The sequence below is a fragment of the Hyperolius riggenbachi genome, chromosome 6, assembly GCF_040937935.1.
Source record: "Hyperolius riggenbachi isolate aHypRig1 chromosome 6, aHypRig1.pri, whole genome shotgun sequence".
In the NCBI taxonomy this organism is placed as follows: Eukaryota; Metazoa; Chordata; class Amphibia; order Anura; family Hyperoliidae; genus Hyperolius; species Hyperolius riggenbachi.
In genome coordinates, this window is record NC_090651.1 from 366,916,394 (window position 1) to 366,938,242 (window position 21,849).

Sequence of the window (21,849 nt, forward strand, 5' to 3'; positions counted from 1 at the left end):
CTGGGTACCTTATATTTCTGGATCGAGTCCAGACAATAACCGAATACCTTATATTCCTAGATCGAGTCCAGGCGATAACTGGGTACCTTATATTTCTGGATCGAGTCCAGACGATAGTCTCCTATAAGGGGGTTGGAAGTTCTTTGACTTTTTCTTCATTTGAGGAGGACACTTACAGACAACCATGAGCGTGATGCTGGCCCGGAGCGGCTCTGGAGTCACGTGATTGGCCGCCTCGCAGCTTATGATGGCCAGGTTATGTTCTGGCTTGATCTTGAGAGTCAGGGTGCTTTTAGACCATTTCTTTTTGGTGTCCGTCTCCCAGTTCTTGTGCACCAGCTCGTTATTCTGGAGGAGATAAGGAGGGAGGGCATTAATGATCACCAAATCCATAGCTACCAAGATTTCCATGGAGATCAGCTGAGACAAGTCAGAAACATGAATGATTGATGTATGGACAAGGAAATTGCCTTTCGGTCCATAACCCAGCTGACCCCAATATTTATTTTTGCCAAATCCATGATAAATATTTCACTGCCCACCTGCACATGCTACAAGCAGCACGCTCAGGGCTGTTAAAGGGGCCCTGTAGTGACACATAGTAGATGCAATACATAGAACTCTCGCCTTGCAGCACTGGGTCCCTAGTTCAAACCCCATGGAGGGCACGATCTGTATAGAGTTTGTATGTTCGCATCCCCCAAAAATACAGAGAAGTTAATTGGCTTCCCCTTAAAAATTGGCCCTGCACTATGATATGTACACTACACAATAGAGACATGTGACTATGGTAGGGATTAGCTTGTGTGCCCCTCTGACGCACAGTTAGACTGCAGAACCATTGTGTTGAAAAACACGGCATTACACAATGGCCAACCCATGCCATACACCTTCAATGTACCTACATAATAATCCATAGTGCACGACTTAAAGCACGTTGAGAATTACAAAATGTTTACACATTTAAAACATTTAAAATTATAAGACGTTCAAACTATAAAGACGCACGGACCCGTAAGAACAATGATCAGTCAAAATAATGGACGGATGCGCATGCGCCGACTTTTTTTAGTCTTTGAAAGATCCCTTGAGTCTGTCATCGTTTGTACACACGCACTGACTAGATACTGATCTGAACGACAGTTTCATCAAGCGGATCCGCCGGTTGGATCGTTCAGACACGGTCTTATCAGTCGGTCGCTCGTCCTGTCGTCCACACACCCGATTAGACGTTCAAACGACCGGTTTGAACGACAGTTGGTCGAAAAAATCAGCCGTGTGTATGGGCCTTTAAGTGACAAGACTATGTACTCTGTACAGCGCTGCGGAAGATGTCATCGCTATATGAAAGTTTGGGCTTTTTAATACAGGGAATTGCAATTACAATGCAATGTTTCTTGGACGATTTAGGAATGCAATTTTTTATCATGATTTTTCTGCGCTTGTGTTTGTGTTTTTTCTATAGGTACCGGGAATGCAGAAGAGGTGCGGCATGCAGGACATTTGCAATCAGGCATAAATCGGATAGCTATCGGATTGCAGTGGTATAAAAGGGTTTGTACAATTCTGAATACTTTGAAGATGTCCTTGTTCTTTGTGATTTGCGTGCGATCATAAACGGATTGCAAAACGCAGCCTATTGTGTGTAGTATAAAAGAGTCCTGTGATGATGAAAGGAATAGAGTCATTCTGCAATTCTTGAATAGAAAACCCTTCAGCATTATTCGTGTTTCAGCCACTGATACACATCAATACATGGACTTCCTTCACTCACCTTCAGCCACTTCAGGGTAGCCAACGGATTGCCACTCCGAGACGTGCAAGTTAGCTTTATGGTGTCCTCCTCCTTGACTGATGGTCCCTCATATCCGTCAATGACCGGAGTGTCAGGCGGGACTGTGCAGGGGAACGAGATCAGCGAGGAGTGAAGAGGACAAAACAATTAAAAAGGTGAAGAGGAAATATCTGTTATCTACACAATTGTACGAGATCCACTAGCAGTCACTACTTAAAGTGGATCCGAGATAAACTTTTACTCATTGCATAATTGTGTTCCTTTCATATAGTTTATAGGGCATTCCTCAAGCCAAATACTTTTTTGTTTTTGTTTTAATACTCTAATTCCCAATAAACTAAACAAGCCTCGCCCACAGCTTTTCACAGTGCCTTGGCAGTAGCAAGGGCTTATGGGAGCTCAGTCTGGGCAGGAGGAGGAGGAGGTGAATAGCCAGAGATTTCAGAGGCAGAGGGGAGGAGGGAGGAGGAGAGGGGACTGAATTTGTCACATTACACACAGGCAAGCTGATAGCATCTCCAGCCCTCAGCCTGTGACAATGTGATAAACAGAACATGGCTGCCCTCATTTTATCCCAGGAATAAATAATCATAAACTTTTGCAGCTAGATTTGCTGTGTAAACTATCTAAACTTTAGATAACATATATAGACAAGTTACTTGTTATAGTTAGTTTTTCATCTCGGATCCGCTTTCAAATGGACCTGAACTCAGAACCTCCTCTCTGCTCTATAAGATAAGTAACAGCATAATAACCTTTAAAGAAAAGCATTTCTTTGTTACAGCTGATACAAATCCCTGCAATAAATCTGCAGCGTATCTACTCCCTGCTTTCATGGAAGCAGACATAGGGTTAGCTTCCTGTGTTTACAAATTAGCTGCTCTGCCGAGGCAGCCAGCTGACATAGCTGACAGATCAAATTACAATTTGTGATTATTCACAGATGAGGGGGAATTAGAAGGGCTAAACTCTCTACATACATACAGGGTGCATTTCTCTGTGTTTTCCTTCTGTCCTGTGCAAGAGTTCAGGTCCACTTTGAGGTCGCCTTACATGAAGCAATCAGATCAATCCATTTTCACATTTTTTTATATATATATAAAAACAATAAATTGTACAAGGAACTGAAAAGAAAAGTATTTTTTTTGATTGCCAAAAATGTATCTTTTTTTTCCTGTAAAAGTCTGATTGGAGGTGTTAAACAATAAATGTATTTGATTGATGATTGTTTGTTTCATATTTTCCGAAAAATAAATCATGAAAAGGTAAAATTGCCATACACCATGCAATCAAATCAACCTATTTTCCTGTTTTTTGATTGTATACAAAATTGAAAATAATTTATGTGATTGAGAGAAAAGTATCGATTTTTCCATTTTTTTCTGATATAAAAATGTGATTGGATGTGTTGGAAAAAAAAAATCAGATAAAAAAAATATAAAAACTGACAATTTATGTATTGGTTTTGCACATACCGTAATTATCTATTGATTTATACTCTTGTTAATTTTTACACCTTTTTGTCGGAAATCCTTTAAAGAGAACCAGAGATGAAGCACCCTCTTGTATTTTACCTTATAAATCAGTGGGAACATGACAGTAAACACCAAATCTGCTCTTTGTTTCATTGTTCTCTGTTTAATCTGACTGTTATCACCTCTGATACGAATCCCCGACTGAGCACTCAGTCTAGCTTTGCTACGGAAAGATTATAGCTGAGTCTGTCTTCTCTGGTGTCTTTTCAAGCCCAAGCCTGCCCCTTTGTGGCTCTGCTATAATGACTCAGCTATAATTATTCCTTGCAAAGCCAGACTGAATGCTCAGTCCGGGATTCTTATCACAGCTGATAGTAGACACTTTTAGCAGTGAGGATGAAACAGAGAGCAGGGTAAGTGTTTTCTCTAATGTTCTTACTGATATATATGGTAAAATACACAAGGGTGCTTTGTCTCTGGTTCCCTTTAAGCACTAGAACCTTGATTACTCATGAATTACTGCCTGGTAGCACCATTTCACTTTATACAGAACCCAGGTTCTATCATAAAGAAGTTCACTTGCTGAACCCTTAAAAGGAAACTTAACTGAGAGAGATATGGATGTTTCCTTTTAAACAATACTAGTTGCTTGGCAGTCCTGCTGGTCTCTGTGGCTGCAGTAGTGGCTGAATCACACACCTGAAACAAGCATGCAGCTAATCCGGTCTGACTTCAGTCAGAGCACCTGATCTGCATGCTTGTTCAGGGGCTGTGGCTAAAAATATTAGAGACACAGGATCAGCAGGAGAGTCCGGCAACTGGTATTATTTTAAAAGGAAAAATCCATATCCTTCTCAGTTTAGGTTCCCTTTAATGATTACTATTTGATTATACACAGTCCAGGGTGCTTATACTTAATAGGTTATCTAAGTTATGGCAGTGAGCTTTATGGGGAATTTTAATGATAACGTTTAACCACTTGCCGACCAGGGGATTTTACACTGATCGGTGCTGCGTGGGCTCTACAGCCCGCAGCACCGATCAGGAGTGCAGCAGGGCGATCAGACTACCCCCCTTTTTTCCCCACTAGGGGGATGTCCTGCTGGGGGGGTCTGATCGCCGCTGGCTGCAGTTGCTTAGCGGGGGGGGGGCTCTTCAAAGCCCCCCTCCGCAGCGCTTTCCGCCCTCTCGCCCGCTCCCTCCCTCTCCCTTCCCCTGTGTGCTGCGCAGGACGGATTTCCGTGAACCCTCCGTGAACTGACCATGGTAACCCACAGACGACCAGTTTACGCCAATCGGCGTTAGCTGGTCGTCAAGAGGTTAATGAATTTGATTATTATGAATTGTGATGTTAATTATTGAATAGGATTAAAAAGTCTTATTTCATTATATCTGAACTGATCAAAAAGCCCGCCCATTTAATAAGAGGCGCTGGGCAACTGGCGAAACGCGTGCATGGCCACAACCCGCGTGCACCCGTCCACAACCGTTGCCCAAAGCCCGCCCGTGGCTGTGTGCCGTGCATGCGCGCCAGGCAGCTGGCACAGACACGGGGACACGGGGGCTTGGGAACAGAGGGCATTATAGGATTGAGTAGCATTGTATTCTGAGGTTTCTCCTCTTTTTTTACATTGATCCATTTTCAGCCTCAGCCAGGGCCGGATTTACCATAAGGCACAGTAGGCAGGTGCCTACAGGCGCCTGATGATGGAAAGGCGGCTTTCTTCCCTCCCCAAGTGCCTCCCTCTTTCCCTATGCAGAGTCCCGAGCAGAGTGTAAATGGGAGTTTACTCACCCATCTCTCAGCATTCTACAGACAAGATCTCTCTACAGTCAGCAGTACCTCTAGCTACTTAATACTAAGGTTAATCTGGCTACCCACTGCTAAGGGGCACCTGTAGCTACATATGACGGGCAAAGGAAGTAAGGGAGGAGTGACAACTGGGACAGCCAGCACACTTGCGGAGCGGTTTGGTGGGGGTTTGCAGGTTCATGGAGGGTGAAGTCTAAGGTGCCAGGACAACTGTGCCTATAGGCTCCTTTGATGTAAATATGGGCCTGGATATAATACAGTGAATGAGTGCTGACATTTTTATTTCCAGTTATCTCTACTGGAGTGTTCGAAGGGTAACTGATTTTGATGCTCATTGCTTACACTGAAGACTCCACCTGAAACCAAAAAGTTAGGTGCCATCTGGAAACACATTGGCGACCTGGACCCTGGAATATTTATCCCGCTGTACTAGTGATGATTGTAACAAGCTTATTACGATTTAGCGTCATTTTGCGTAATTTTCGTAACTACTATTGTAAAGGAAAAAAACGTAATTAAGAAAAAATACAGGAAATTTCGCAAAATTACGACCATACACAGATTTTTTGTATTTACAATAATCTTTTGTAATCACGATCGTTTTCATGATGAAACTTTCGTGGTTACTAAAATTTTCATCATTACAAGTGTTTTTCGGGACGAATTTTCTTGCACCCGTAATTTCGTAATTTCATGTAAATTTCTTATTTTACAAGAAATTATGAACTTACGAGTATTATGAAATTACGATTTAATGCAAAATTACGTCATGAATTTACAAATTACATAGTTATAGTTATTTGTGTTGAAAGGGACATACGTTCATTGAGTTCAACCAGAAAAAAATCTGAATGACGAAATTACAATCTTTTTTTGATAATTATGTGATGTAATTGGAAATTTGGTGTCATAATTACGAAAATGTGAAATTTCGTCTCATCGCTACGCTGTACCCTAGACCCTACGCCAGGCCTGCTTGGCATCCCTGCATCTGGGGAGGAGACCTACGAGTGACAAGACAGCTAGGAATTGTGGGTAGCTTATATTCTCACACTGCACATCCATGGTGAAGCTCACAGTCAGGGGCGTCTGAAGGGCGTCATTGAGGGCGGAGCAGACGAGGAGGTTCCCGTTATCCGTGCCTTGTGGGACAACTCTGTAACGAAAGAACATTTTTCATGAGATGGTGGAATTAAAAATTGTGTCAGTAGAACAACCTGACTGCACCATCCTTATTAGCCTTCGTTCACAGGTCGTAACATGCCGTGCCCCACCCTAGCTTTGGACAACTCCCATATTAAACTTATTTCAGGCCTCATTTAAAGTGGACCTGAACTCTTGCAGAGGACAGAAGGAAAGAATAGAGAAATGCACCCTGTAAGTATTTAAAGAGTTTAGCCTGGCTAAACCCCCCATTTGTGACTAATCACAAGTTGTGATCTCTCAGCTGTGTCAGCTCTGGAATCTCCTCTGCCTCATTGGCTTACATTGAAAGACAGGGTCTAAAACCAATGAAAGCGGCTCCTGACCGGCAGACAGGAACTCTGCTGTCATAGAGACGGCAGAGCGGGTGGCCCAGGATCCCGACGTGCCGGCGATTCATTTGAATTCGTCGGTGTACTACCGTTTCTAGTACCAGCGGACTCTGGTCCTTAAAGGAATACTATCGATACCCAAGTGTTCTAAAAGGACAATGTACAAATAATGTCTAAGTAGCTGTGTAAACATTTTTCTACTTTTCATGTTAAATATCAGAGGCAAAAACTGTAATTTATTGAGGGTAGGATTTAGCTATATTGGGACAAATCAATTGCAGAAGGGGTGTCTGCTTCAATGCACAGCCAGAGTTGCATATCAGACTACAGAAAGCAAATATCAAACATATCAAACTCTGAAAGCAAAAACAGTATGAAAAGCTGTGACAATTAGTTACATTTCCTCTGCTCTCTTCAGACACCTCAGTCAAGAAACAGAGCTCCCAACAGCTGCAGCTCCTGTGTCCTGTCTCTCTCTGTCACACACAGAGCTACACATAGAGTTAACTGATGAAGTGTGAGGGGAATTTCCCCTCTCCTCATGGCTCAGTCAGCCGTCAGTTTTGGCGTCAGTAAACTTTGAACGTATTTTGCTAACAGTAAACAAAGAAGTTGCTACTAAAATGTATACACCAGTACTTATCAGCACTTCCCAAACAATTCCTGTGTCATTTGAAAAAAATATGTGAATCAATAGTATTCCTTTAAGGGGTAGAGACAGCTGGTACTTAAATGGTTAAAAAAAATAGGGGCCCAAGTCTATTCTTTCTATGTGGGCCTATGGACTTTTTGTGTTGCACGGCTGTTATTTCACCAGCACTTACTTTGCTGTTATCTCTGTATTCTCCAGTTTTTCCTCAGCCCCCGGGCTGTTACTGGACTCCACAGTCACTTCTGCTCCACCTGTTCAAAGATAAAAAGTCAAGAGAAGGTTATTACACTGGGGCTTCCATCCCATAATCGCAAGGGCTAGTAACGCCCCTCCTACATGAAGCCCTCTCATGCAGGGGAGAGGATTAACCTCCTTGCCGTTCTAAAAAATCCGGCAAGGAGGCAGCGCCGCACTTTTTTTTTTTTTTTTTTTTAAATCATGTAGCGAGCCAAGGGCCTCCGGCGATCAGAGTATGCAGGAAATGCCGTTCAGAACGGGATTTCCTGCAGGGCTTCCCCGGTCGCCATGGCGACGGGGCGGGATGACGTCACCGTCGTCATGGACGTCAGGACGTCACAGGGAATCCCGAACCGCCCCTCAGCGCTGCCTGGCACTGATTGGCCAGGCTGCGCAGGGGTCTGGGGCGGGGGAGGGGGCGGCTCGGCGCGGCGGGTAGCGGCGAATCGGCGTCAATCGTGTACTACACACAGCTAGCAAAGTGCTAGCTGCGTGTAGGAAAAAAAAATTATGGAAATCGGCCCAGCATGGCCTGAGAAATCCTCCTGTGCAGGTTACCCTGAGCAGGGATAACCGGCAAGGAGGTTAAAAAGGACAACCTAGCCCTTGTCTTCCATCTTACCACCAACAAAGTGTTGGAAGCATCAACAGGATTATTACCTAAACTGCAGTGTAGTAAAAGAACCGCAAGATGTCAATGTCTGTAAAATGTGGTGATGATCTCTATGGTATTGTGACTTCCTGTATTCACTCTGTGTGTTTCTCTCTGTTCTAAGTAAGACGCATTACCTGATGGTGGTGTATGAGATATCTCTGCATGTTTATCTCCATAACTAATGTAACTTAATGACAGTATGTTTGTTCAGGTTGAAGTTCCTCTTTAAGCCCTTTTTAATTACATTATTTTCACTGGAGTTGCTCTTTAAGTATTTTCTTCTCTTTTCCCACATTATTTATAACTGCTGCCTACATTTGTTATTTATAACGTTTTTCTGTAATAATCTTGTAATGCACTCTTTTTATTTTTTAAAATAAATTATATAAAATCAATTAATGGCTAATCCTCCTGTCCCGAATATACACAGAAAGTCTGCCTCTGGGAGTGTTACCATATAGAACTTGTATTGCTGCATAGAAACTGGATGGTGTAGTGTGGGGATAAAGGACACCTGAAATGAGAAGAATACGGAGGCTGCCATATTTATTTCCTGTTAAACAATACCAGTTGCCTGGCAGCCCTGCTGGTCTATTTGGCTGCAGTAGTGTCTGAATCACATCAGAAACAAGCATGCAGCTAATCTTGTCCTATTTTTGTCAGAAACATCTCATCGCCTGCATTCTTGTTAAGGGTTTATGGCTTAAAGAGGAACTCCAGTAAAAATAATGTAATAAAAAAGTGCTTAATTTTTACAATAATTATGTATAAATGGTTTAGTCAGTGTTTGCCCATTGTAAAATCTTTCCTCTCCCTGATTTACATTCTGACATTTACCACATGGTGACATTGTTACTGCTGGCAGGAGATGTCAGTGGAAGGAGATGCTGCTTGCTTTTTTGGCAGTTGGAAACAGCTGTTATTTCCCACAATGCAACAAGGCTCTCACAGTGTGATATCAGGACCTCAGAGCTGTGAGGCGCTGACATCATTTGTGGGAGGGGTTTCACCACAATATCAGCCATGCAGAGCCCCCTGATGATCCGTTTGAGAAAAGGAATAGATTTCTCCTGGGAAAGGGGGTATCAGTGTAATGGTTAGTGACTTGACAGCTGCGGTGGATAGCAGTACCACCGCAGCTGCTTATGATTCTCTGCCTGCCAGTCTCCCCAGCGCTCCTCGGGCGTCTAGCACGCCGAGGACGGGTATGAGGAGTACTCGTTTGTCGGCTGCGGTGGACGGGGGGTCCACCGCGGCCATCACAGGATCCCTGCCTGCTCGGTTCTCCGCGTCCCGGATGTCTAGTACGCCAAGGACGCGTGTCTCTGCTGTGCTCAGCGGGACATTAGCGCTCGCCATCAGGATCTTTATGCGGGGAGAAGGCGCGTCAGCTGACCTGCCGGTTGGCTGACGTCAGGGGAGTCCTTCGGCTGCTCGGATTGGCTGAATGGTGTGGGCGTGGCCGAGGGGTCTCCTCCGCTTCTTAAGCCTCTGGGAATCATTTGCAAACTGTCTGCTGTTGCGAATACTTAGTGATAGCACTCAGACCTAGAGAGGTTCCTGTGGATGATAGATGTCTATGCAGTGTTTGCAATATACATCTATCTATAGTTAGTTAATATTATTATTGTATTTTTTGTGTATGACTCCGGCTAGTTCTGACCTATCTAACTCTTAGTGATTCTGTACCTTTGCCTATCTGATCCTGTTGCCCTGCCTGTTACCGTTCTGCCTCTGCCTTCCGATTTTGTACCTCTGCCCATCTGATCCTGTTGCCGACTCTGCCTGAAATACGTTCTGTCTCTGTCTTACAATTGTGTACCTGCTCTGTCTGTCTGTTGCTGAACCGATCTGTCTGACCTCTCTATACTCACCAGGGAGCCCTTGTCCCTGGTGAGGAGTGCTGTACTGATAGTGCCCACCAGCTCCTCTGGTGAGGTACAGTTAACTCTATCAGTAGATACTGTTGCACCAATCTCTACACTCTGTGCATTAAAGTGGTTACTTACCCGTTACACAGCAGTACATATATACCAGTATTATTGGTGATTCTGCAGATCACCATATAATCCGGTATATATCTGATTATAGGTGATACTGCAGATCACTTCATAATCAGAAGTCTGTTCTTGCTGACACCAATCATTACAATCAGCTACTCATTGGAATGAAGTTCAATTCTTGGTCATGGTTTAAGTTAGAGGATCATCAGGATAGTCGGGCAACTGGTATTGTTTAAAAGGTCATAAATATGGCAGCCTCCATATCCATCCCACTTTAAGTTCCCTTTAACCCCACAACACACTATTCAGTAAATACAGTAACTTTTTTATCCTTGGAACTAGACTTGGTTGACTACTATGATGTAAAATCAGGTCTTGGTGGTGGGACTTACTTTTGGTAATGGTGAGGACTGCAGCCGGTTTGGCGTTCTGAGTGCTGCAAGTTATGGCGTACTCCGTTCCATAAATCCAGGTTACGGTGCTGTCGGCGTCATATTCCTTAAACATCGGGGCTTCTGGCGGAACTTGTGGGAGGAGTGAAAAGGAACAAAAATTAAAGTGGGGATACATTTGTTGCAATATACAGTAATTATTATCATGCCTGCCCCACATTAACTACAGCAGGTAGTTTAGCATTCTATTGTTACTGTAGCACAAGTTTCTAGGACCACTATAGTAAAAAAAATGGAAAATGTATTTATTTATTTATTGTATTTATAAAATACATACAAAAACATTGTACAATTTCTCCCAGCGTAAAATGCTCTGTAATTTAGTTTTCTTATACTGTATGTTCCTGTGGCTATAGCAGGTAGTAAAATGCTGACATACTGTATCTGACAGATTTTGGACTAGTCCATCTCTTCATGGGGGATTACCTTTATTCTTTACAAAAGCACTCCCTGGAAAAGGCTCTATACCAAGATTCTGGCCAGCCTCCCTACTCACATCCACACTATTTTGGCAATTGGTCTGAGCAACTGCCTTTCATATATTTGAAAACAACAAAATACCAGAAAATCATCCATGAGGAGATGGGCTAGACTATACATGGGCAGATTTTTTTTTATTATTGGCCATTCCGATTGATTTCCCGATCAGAGATAAATGGTTGAATGGGCCAACACGCAGGACACACATGTAAAATGGTGCATCCAACCGTGGTTTTGTACCACACAGTTTTCTGTAGGTCCATACATAAGACCAATTGAAATCTATCAGTATGCCCAATCTAACAATGGCCAATAAATCGATAATTTATCATTGTTTCCAATCCATCTGCAGCAGAGTTGACATTAACTATGCCTGCCTTTGTGTTGCTGGATTCTCCTGGGTGTACAGAGTTTTGAACTTCTCATGTATCTATCTATGCTCTCCCCTATTTTTTTTTTTGTACTTTGCACAGCCCTACGGAAGATGTTGGCGCTATATACATAAAATAATAATAATATTATTTGAAACTTTAATTAAACATAAAAAGTTATGTAAAACTATGGTAGTTTTTGCACAATAAAAAAGTGAAATACCTTGTGCACCAATTTTTAGATCTTTGTCTCCACCATAGAAGTCTCTAGTGTCTGTTCACTCCCCCCACCCCCTAGTAAGTCTTAAGCCCCGCCTCCCTACTAGCAGAGATAGATTAATATGTAATGTGGTCCTAGGCAAGGTAGTAGATTTGGGACCCCCATGTGGATTTTTTGGTAAGCTGAAGTGGACAGAGGTCAGAGAAGGTAGCTGGTGGGCCCCTTGAAACACTCTAGGCCCCAAGCAGCTACCTAGGTTGCCTGGTGGATGATCCTGCTCTGCCGACTAGAGACTGACATTCATTATAAACTGAGAGGAATGTTAAGGTGGCCATACACTTATAGATATGCAGCAGATTCGACCATCAGATAGATTTCTGTCAGATGCCTAGCTATATTAAGGGGCCCATACACCTAATGATTTTCCCGCCGATATACAGCCGTTTCGATCACGAAACGGCTGTGAAATTTCCGCGCACACCACTGACAGAACGATGGATTTCCGTCCGAAATCCATCGTTCCCGTCGACTCCCGTCGATCCATCAGTGCGGAAGATTTTTTCGAGTGCTGGCGGGTCGGGAGTGCGTCGATAGCGGCGTTCGAATGCCCGACGACCGACGCAATACAGCGGCAATACATTACCTGTTCCGCCGGCGCGAGTCCCGCTGTCACCGCTGCTCTGTCTCGGCTCTGGTCTGGTCTGGTCTTTGGCATGCTTCACTTCTTCCTGCCCGGCAGGAAATTTAAACAGTAGAGCGCCCTCTACTGTTTAAACTTCCTGCCGGGCAGGAAGAAGTGAAGCATGCCGGAGACCAGACCGGAGACGGAGCAGCGGTGACCGGGGGACTCACGCCGGCGGAGCAGGTAATGTATGCGGGGCGGGGGAGCGGCGGCAGCACCACCACAGATTGTGAACGGTTTCAGGCTGAAATCGGTTCACAATCTGTTTGCAGTAAAGGCAGCCATACGATCCCTCTCTGATCAGATTCGATCAGAGAGGGATCTATCTGTTGGTCGAATCTGATGGCAAATCGACCAGTGTATGGCCACCTTTAGCTGCTACTAATAGCCTATACACTTTACCAATGTTCTGATTTATTGTATATAATGTACTTTTGCACCTTAGCACTTTTGCACTCTTGCACTTAGCACTATTTCCCTTGAAAAAGCTTCCATTTAGGAAGTGAAACATGTCAGATTTTTGGTGAGGGATAGTGTTACTATATGTTTCCATCCATGATGCTGTAGGCATTTCAGGGTCATTCCTCTGCTTTATATATGTACCAATATCCTGAGCATTAATGGTCAGACATTTGGACTTTCTGGCAGCATTTTAAGATTGCTTTTATGCTATTAATTAAAAGTTTTAGTCCCCTAATCAGCATAGTACTGTGTTATGAATTATAAATCAGGTTCTTGTTGTTTATGGTTTCTTCTGACGTTCTTGTCAGATCAGACAAGATTAGCTGTATGCTTGTTTCTGGTGTAATTCAGACACTACTGCAGCCAAATAGACCAGCAGGGTTGCCAGGCAACTGGTATTGTATAAATATGGCAGCCTTCATATCCCTCTTACTTCAGATTTTCCTTTAAATACATCTTTTCTGAGCTGGGGCTTGACATGAAAGCATTAGTGTGTAGGGCAATAACTGGAGCGACGCCCAGTCTGTATAATCATTTACTCAGGAAGGCAGGAGAGTGAGGAATGTGCAGAAAGAGGGAGGTCTCTGAAGGATAATGCTGTTCAGAGGTGAGATAAATCTCGTGAAATCGCCAATTTCAGCACAGGAGGTGGACACATGACTGCTCCGCCAGCTCCTGACGACTCCGGAGGAGCTACTGACGCAGCATCCCATTACAGGGCCTGGAGAGTTTCCAAAACTATTCACACAACTGTTTCTCTTATAAGAGAGTCTATTAGTAAGACACAATGGAGACTCGCTGTTGTGAGTATTCCTGTGTGAGCTTTGTCAATACATATGAACACTAAGTGCTTATCCCCATCTACTCATTAGTTTCTCATGGAGTGGGGTGTAGCTATCCCCTGCTGTGCCCACTAAAAACTCACACACTTGTACTGATGTGGGGTTGAGCAGGAGAGACGGTTGTTACAAGATGGAGTCAAGACTACAGACCAAATTCATACATACCCATACTGACGCCAATTACAGATTATTTAATCATGAGGGGAGGGGGGATTCCCTCACACTGCATCTGTTAATCCTGTGTGTGAGTAAGCTCTCAGAAGCTGCCTGTGTCCTTTAACTTGTTTTTAATTTTTATAATTGTGTGTGAAACCTGACACCAGAGGCTTTTCATAGAACTCTGTAGTTTCACATGCAAAGAACAGCACTGCTTGTGTTACATACCTCACAAAGCACAGACTCACCTTTGAGAATGATTTGTCCCAATAGAGCTAAATCCTACACAATGAATTAAAGCTTTTGCCTCTGATATTTAACATGAAAAGTAGGAAAATGTTAACACAGCTACATTATTTGTATGTTGTCATTTTAGAACATTTGGTTTAATAGTGTTCCGTTAAGTATACAGGTAGTCCCCGGTTAACGAATGAGATAGGGACTGTAGGTTCATTCTTAACCTGAATCTGTACATCGTGCCATGTCTGTTCTGTAAGGAGCCCCCCTATAGCGTATTCTGTCCGTTGCAGTGGAGCTGCAAACGGACAGTTCTGGCTTGTCTGCTTGCATTTGGTTGTGCATTTGCAATGGGTCTCATTGTCATTTGCAATCGCTCTGCAGTTCTGGGCTGCTCAGGATGCTGACATCATTCAACCAATTGCTTGTTGCAGCTGAGCTGCGGCCAGATAGCCCTGGATTTCCTACATGCATGTTGTTACATAGTACTGCATGTATTTCTTATGGGAGTCCTTTGCATTCACAGCCAGCTAGCAAATGGTAATCAAGCCAGCTCAGGATTGAGTGATTACCATTCAGCTGTGTGGAGATTTGCATACCTGCGTCCATTGGCTGATGCCAGCATAAAAGTCTGCCTCCCATTTCATACCCCGCCCGTCATAGTGGTCAGTACGCTGATCTACTGGGCACCTTGTTACTCTGTATAGTTATGTTATTGTACTTCTATGCGACCTTATTACTTGTGCTTTAGCTAGTTCTTGATAAATATATATGACTTGCTAATATATATTTATCCGCTAGTTGAGCTGTTTGTTATTTTTCTTATTATTGTGTATTGCCTAGTTCCATGCTTGATGGACGTTCGCTGCATCCACGGTGGATCAGTGATGTCCACTATCCTGATAGCTTGGATTCTGCCATCACCACGTTGGTGACTGGTAGTATTCCTGCTACTCTAATTTCTGGGAACGTAACTATAGGCTGCAGTTGCTATTAGTTACGTTCTATCCTGTAGTCTTGCCTGGGTGGATGCTTGCTGGTGACTGGTTGTTAACCTGCTTGCTCTGCTTCTGTGGACATGACTGTGAGCTGCGGTTGCTACTAGTTACGCTCCAATCTATAGTCCTGTCTTGTACCTGTCTGAATGTTTGCTATCGCTAAGGCAGCACAGTGCGAGCTAAGGCAGCACAACATCGCACTGCGCTGCCATTGCATCTTATTTGTAGCGATATCGGGAAAGCCCAGAGCTGCAGTTGCTCTGGGCAACCTATGTAGCCTCTGCCATTATCCAGCTCTTAGACTTGTTGCGCTGGATAGTCAGAAAGTATGACCCCCCAGCATTACATGTCCCCTGTATCTCCTCTGTGCCCCCCTGTGCCTCCAGTGTCCCCCATCTGTGTCACCTCTGCCCTCTGTACCTGTTTATGCAAGTTTAAAAGCTATTTTTTCTTTAATTTTTTTTTAATCTATTTTCTCAAAAACTACAAATTCAATTTAAAAAAAAAGTTGTACTTGATCCCATGGAAACAGAATCCATGCAGTTCGTATCGGCGGGTCGTGTAAATATATAAATGTACATCTCTCCCGGAGTAAAATTCAATATGACTCTTTTCTCTATGTCGCTGTCACTTACAGTAAGTCATTACTGATACAATCCCGCAGCTCATCGACTGTTTCAGATCGCCGAGGTTATTGATCACAAATGATCAGTAGTGCTGATTAACGGCCAAATTCCTGCTAACAAATTCTATAAGATTAATGGAAATTATCCATTTTTTGGATAGATCCCATCAATCTGATTGGGTCGGTTAGTGGGAATTAAGCTTTTAACCAGCAGGACCAATCGATTTCCATGGCAATCAGAAATGGTCGATCAGCAACACAGGATTGTAATGTTAATAGCCACCTTTAGGGCCCTTTTCCACTAGCAATAGCTAGCGTTAGTGCTAAACGCTAGTGATTGCTATTCAGCAAAACTCCTTTTTTCCCCCGACATTTGCGATCGCGGTTTTGCTATGCACTGCATAGCAAAATGGCGGCAATAATCGCTCCGCGGCGCGATCGCGTTTTAGTAAAAACCGAATCGCGGTAGTGGAAATTACCTACCGCGATTCCTATGTTAAAAAGCAAACCGTAGCGATTTTAAAATCACTAGCGGTTTGCGGTTTTGCGATTCAGCAATCGCAAACGCTCTGGTGGAAAAGGGCCCTTACAGTAGATTGTGGAAAATTTTAGAGATCTGTCAGGTTTGGCCTAGTCCATCTCCTGACGGGGGATATTCAGTTATTTCTTAAAGAGAACCAGAGATGAAGCACCCTCTTGTATTTTACCTTATAAATCAGTGGGAACATGACAGTAAACACCTAATCTGCTCTTTGTTTCATTGTTCTCTGTTTAATCTGACTGTTATCACCTCTGATAAGAATCCCCTACTGAGCACTCAGATTATAGCTGAGTCTGTCTTCTCTGGTGTCTTTTCAAGCCCAAACCTGCCCTTTTGTGGCTCTGCTATAATGACTCAGCTATAATTATTCCCTGCAAAGCCAGACTGAATGCAGTGAGGTTGAAACAGAGAGCAGGGTAAGTGTTTTCTCTAATGTCCCCACTGATATATATGGTAAAATACACAAGGGTGCTTCGTCTCTGGTTCCCATTAAAGGACAACCATTGTGAAAAATTGTGTAAAATACATGAAAGCACAAAAAGTAAATTAATCCCATGGTAAAAAATGTGCGGTAAACTACTTTCTCCTATGTTGCAGTCTTAGTATTAGAAATCTGACAAGTATTTTGGACTAGCTCATCTCCTCATGGGGTATTGTTAAGGTTTTCTTTATTTTCAAAAGCATTTAGTGAAAGGCAGTTGCTCAGTCTAACTGCCAGATTAGTGTGCAAAGAGGTGGGGGGAGGGGAAGCATCTTTCTATAGATCCTTTTCAGGGAGTGATTTTGTAAAGAATAAATTAAATACTGAGGATCCATCCATGAAGAGATGGACTAGTCAAAAATCTGTTAGTTCTGTCAGATTTCAACTAACTATTGCAAGTGACAGCAACATAGGAGAAAAGTCATCTATAGCTCATTTTACTCTGCAAGAAACATACTTCTTATTCATACGTGTTTACATGCATTTTACTTTTTTAAATTTTTCACAATAGTGGTCCTTTAACCACTTTACCCCCGCGCGTACGTATTTCTCCGCCCCTTTTTCCATCCTTTAACAACCAGGGACGGAGAAACACGTACTTTCCGCGTTCCCGACGCTGCCTGCGCTCCCGCTCGTAAACACGCCGCCCGCAGCTAGTAAACACGCCGCCGCCCGCTCGCCCAGAGATCAATGAACGGGAAAATCCATTCCCGTTCGTTGATCTAAGCCCCGCAATGATCAGCTGCTCTCCTATGGGCAGCGCGATCATTGTGAGAAAAAACTCACGTGTCCAGCCTCCTTATACTTCCTCCAAGCTTCCGGAAGGAAGCTTGGAGGTCGCATTAAAACAAAAAGTTACTGTGGCCATCTTGTGGCCAAATAGTAAACTACACCCTACACATTTTTCACATACAAATAAATGACTTTTACACATAAAATTAACTCATTACCTCCCACACTCCCCATTTTTTTTTTTTTTGTAATTAAAAAAAAATTAAAAAATTTACAATTAAAAAAAATACATAAATAGTTACCTTAGGGACTGAACTTTTTAAATATTTATGTCAAGAGGGTATAACACTGTTACTTTATAAACTATGGGCTTGTAATTAGGGATGGACGCAAAACTGAAAAAAATGCACCTTTATTTCCAAATAAAATATTGGCGCCAAACATTGTGATAGGGACATAATTTAAATGGTTTTATAACCGGGACAAAAGGGCAAATACATTTCATGGGTTTTAATTACAGTAGCATGCATTATTTAAAAACTATAATGGCCGAAAACTGAAAAATAATTAATTTTTTTCCCACATTTTTCCTATTTTCCCATTAAAACACATTTAGAATAAAATAATTCTTGGCATAATGTCCCACCTAAAGAAAGCCTAATTGGTGGCGGAAAAAATAAGATATAGTTCATTTCATTGTGATAAGTAATGATAAAGTTATAGACGAATGAATGGAAGGAGCGCTGAAAGGTGAAAATTGCTCTGGTGCTCAGGGGGTAAAACCCCTCAGTGGTGAAGTGGTTAATTTACAAAGCTTTCACTGAACTGCAGTTGCTCAGTCCAACTGCCAAAATAGCGTGCAAACCAATAGGGTAGCTGGCTGCCACCTTTATCTAGATCCCTTCCAGGGAATATTTTTTATAATGAATAAAGGAAATACTGAGAATCTGACATGAGGAGATGGACTAGACAGTTCCTGTGACCATTGATCAGCGGCATCAATGAGATGCCAGTGGTCATTGACATAAGTGAAAGTAAAGCGTACATGCATTACTTCCTGTAACGTGTATATGCAGTACACTGGTATAAAGTGGGGGGAACATCTAGTGGCCAAATAGTAAAATTACACCTACACACATCCCATTATATAAAATACATAAAATTCCTGTTAAATTAACCACGTACCGCCCCTCTCATAGATAACAAAATAAAACTTTTCTAAAACAAAAAAAAAAAGTGACATTGAAAAGAATACCTAAAATACCTCAATAGTTACCTTAGGGACTTATTTTTGCAAACAAGGGCTTGTATTTAGTGATGGACGGAAAACTGAAAAATCACAACTTTATTTCCAAATAAAATATTGTTGCCATACATTGTGATAGGGACATAATTTAAACGGTGTAATGACTGGGACAAATGGGCAAATAAAATATGGGGTTTTCATTACAGTAACATGTATTATTTTAAAACTATAATGGCTGAAAACGTCCATATGTTTTTCTTATTTTTCCCGTTAAAATGCATTTAGAATAAAATAATTCTTAGCAAAATGCCCCGCCCAAAGAAAGACTATTTGGTGGCGAAAAAAAACAAGATATAGATCATTTTGTTGTGATAAGCAGTGATAAAGTTATTGGCGAATGAAAATTGCTCTGGTCAATAGTACTGAACTGGGTAATGATTATACAAACAGGAGGATGACAGAAGGCCGTCATGTGAGCTGCCATACTTACTCAAGACATTGAGAAGAGCGGTAATGGATATGATGCCAGTGCTGACCTCCGACTTCCCCGCCTGGCAGTGGTACTGCGCATCGTCCGACAGATCGCTATTTTCTATGCGTAGGTTGTACTCTCCTGCAGCAATTATACACACAAGCCTCATTAAGACCTGGATAATTAATGTGGAACATATGCGTGAATATTCTTAGCCTAATCCGTTATTATACAAGCAAATTAAACGGGGTTAACAAAGTAATAGCATGTTGCTTCTCCAAGACCTCGCTCGCGCTATAAACAGCGTTCGCCCGCATATATATATATTTTCCGTGCGTGTTTTCCATGCGTGATCATGGGTGTTTGTCCACATGCGTTCTCAGACGCTAATTATGCATTTTAATTAAAAACTCGGGCGGCCGTGCGGAACAAGGCAAACAGCTGCGAGATTTTAATTTTTTTTTCCTGAGAGTAGAAAAAACATTGGATGTGAAAGTAACTCACTAACTTATACGGGCTGTCAGCGCTAATGCATGTGTGTATCGTGGGAGGAGGCACAAGGAATGCTCAGGAATTTGCTTACAAGCGGGCCAGAACTCAGAATTTCCTCTCTGCTCTAAAAGACAAGCAACAGCATAATAACCTTTAAAGAAAAACATTTCTTTGTTGCAGCTGATACAAAATCCTGTAATAACTCTGCAGTGTGTCTATTTCCTGCTTTGATGGAAGCAGACATAGGGTTAATATCCTGTGTTTACATATTAGCAGAGCTGCCGAAGCAGCCGGTTGGCACAGCTGAAAGATCAAATTACACTTGTGATTAGTCTCAGATGAGAGGGAATTAGACAGGCTGAACTCACTAAATACATAGAAGGTGTATTTCTCTATGTTTCCTTCTGTCCTGTGCAAATAGTTCAGGTCCACTTTATTTGTAAATTTCATATATTATTATTATTTAGCATTTGTATAGTGCTAGGGTCTAAAGCATTCAAACAGCATAAAAACAACATCTAAAAACATTTGAGTGGTTTTAGAGGTTCAGGAAGGGTTAAAATTCAAGGTGTTCACATCATCTTGCTGCTAAAACCTGGTACACACATCCAATTTATATTGGACAATTATTGGTCAATTTTACATAGTAAGGGCTGGTGCACACCAAAAACCGCAAGCAGATCCGCAAAACGCTAGCAGATTTTTAAACGCTTTTTTTTTTTTATGAGGCGTTTTGCTAGCGTTTTGCGGATTGCTGCTGCGGTTTTCAGTATAGTAGATTTCATATATTGTTACAGTAAAGCTGTTACTGAACAGCTTCTGTAACAAAACCGCCTGCAAAACCGCTCTGAACAGGCGTTTTTCAGAGCGGTTTGCGTTTTTCCTATACTTAACATTGGGGCAGAAACGCATCCGAAATCCAAAAAATGCCTCACCCAGGCATTTTTCGTTTCTGCAAAATGCCTCCCGCTCTGGTGTGCACCACCCCATTGAGATACATTGACCAAGCAGATCCGCAGCCGCAAGCGGATCTGAAAACGCCCAAAAAGCCGCTCGGTGTGCACCAGCCCTTACATAGTTATTTGGGTTGAAAAAAGACATCCGTCCATCGAGTTCAACCAGAGAACAAAGTACAACACCAGCCTGCTCCCTCACATACCCCTGTTGATCCAGAGGAAGGCGAAAAACCCTTACAAGGCATGGTCCAATTAGCCCCAAAAAGGAAAAAAATTCCTTCCCCACTCCAGATGGCAATCAGATAAAATCCCTGGATCAGCATCATTAGGCATTACCTAGTAATTGTAGCTATGTATGTCTTTCAATGCAAGGAAAGCATCTAATGCTGGGAATACACGGTTCGTTTTTGCCTTCGTTTAAACCTTCGTTTCGATTGTGCCTTTTGTCCTTTTCGATCCCGAAATAATCGATCATACGGTTAATATCACCAGCCACGGTTTCGTTTTTTTTTTCGATTCTGATGGTTTCGTTTTCCCAATGATCGAAGGCTGCAAAGAAACGAAACGAAAATCCCTTTTTACAGGGACGGGCTAGCATAAACGAATATATAATCGATCTGAACAGCCATCAAGCCTACCAATGGCTCGATTAGATGGATAAAGAGAGATAATATCAAACATGTTCGATCACTAGTCGTTCGTTTTTGGGGTCTATTAATCGAAACTATAATGAGATTATGACTATTTTCACATACGTTTTCAACACTCGATTCGTTTACCGAACGAATCGAAGGTTTAAACGAAGGCAAAAACGAACCGTGTATTCCCAGCATAAGTCTCCATGTAGTAAGGCAGCTAATACCTACACAATCTGTTCATAGAATTAAAAATCTATTGGCCCTCCTGCAACATGGAAGTGTAAAATGTATCAGTGTATCACAATTGCCTGTGTGTATGCACCCTATGGGCCTCGTTCACACTATACGCACTGAGGTGCGCATTTCGGCAGCGCGTATAGTGTGCAATAAGCAAGAACATTAGATGTGCATAGAGAGCACTTCTGACGTCCATACTATGCGTACTATGCGTGCTGTGCAGCAGTGCGATGCGCTATCAATGCATTTTTGGCAAAGCGAATCTCTGATCCCATTCACTATAATGAGATCAGCAGCGCAACGCACGGCAACTGTGTGCTCAGCAAGCAGTTGTCAGGCAGCAGTGAGCAGTTACCAGGCAGCA

At 42.6% G+C, this 21,849-nt stretch overlaps 1 protein-coding gene across 1 annotated transcript in view; it reads right to left on the reverse strand.

Moving 5' to 3' along the window:
- NPHS1 (NPHS1 adhesion molecule, nephrin) overlaps positions 1-21,849 on the reverse strand; it is a 104,285-nt gene that overhangs the window by 67,043 nt on the left and 15,393 nt on the right. Inside the window, exons 4-9 of the mRNA XM_068241848.1 lie at positions 19,181-19,303; positions 10,558-10,689; positions 7,443-7,521; positions 6,136-6,239; positions 1,775-1,896; positions 177-348 (exon numbers count right to left, since the gene is read on the reverse strand). Of these exons, the coding sequence (XP_068097949.1) occupies positions 177-348; positions 1,775-1,896; positions 6,136-6,239; positions 7,443-7,521; positions 10,558-10,689; positions 19,181-19,303 (732 nt within the window). The remainder of the gene's footprint in view (positions 1-176; positions 349-1,774; positions 1,897-6,135; positions 6,240-7,442; positions 7,522-10,557; positions 10,690-19,180; positions 19,304-21,849) is intronic.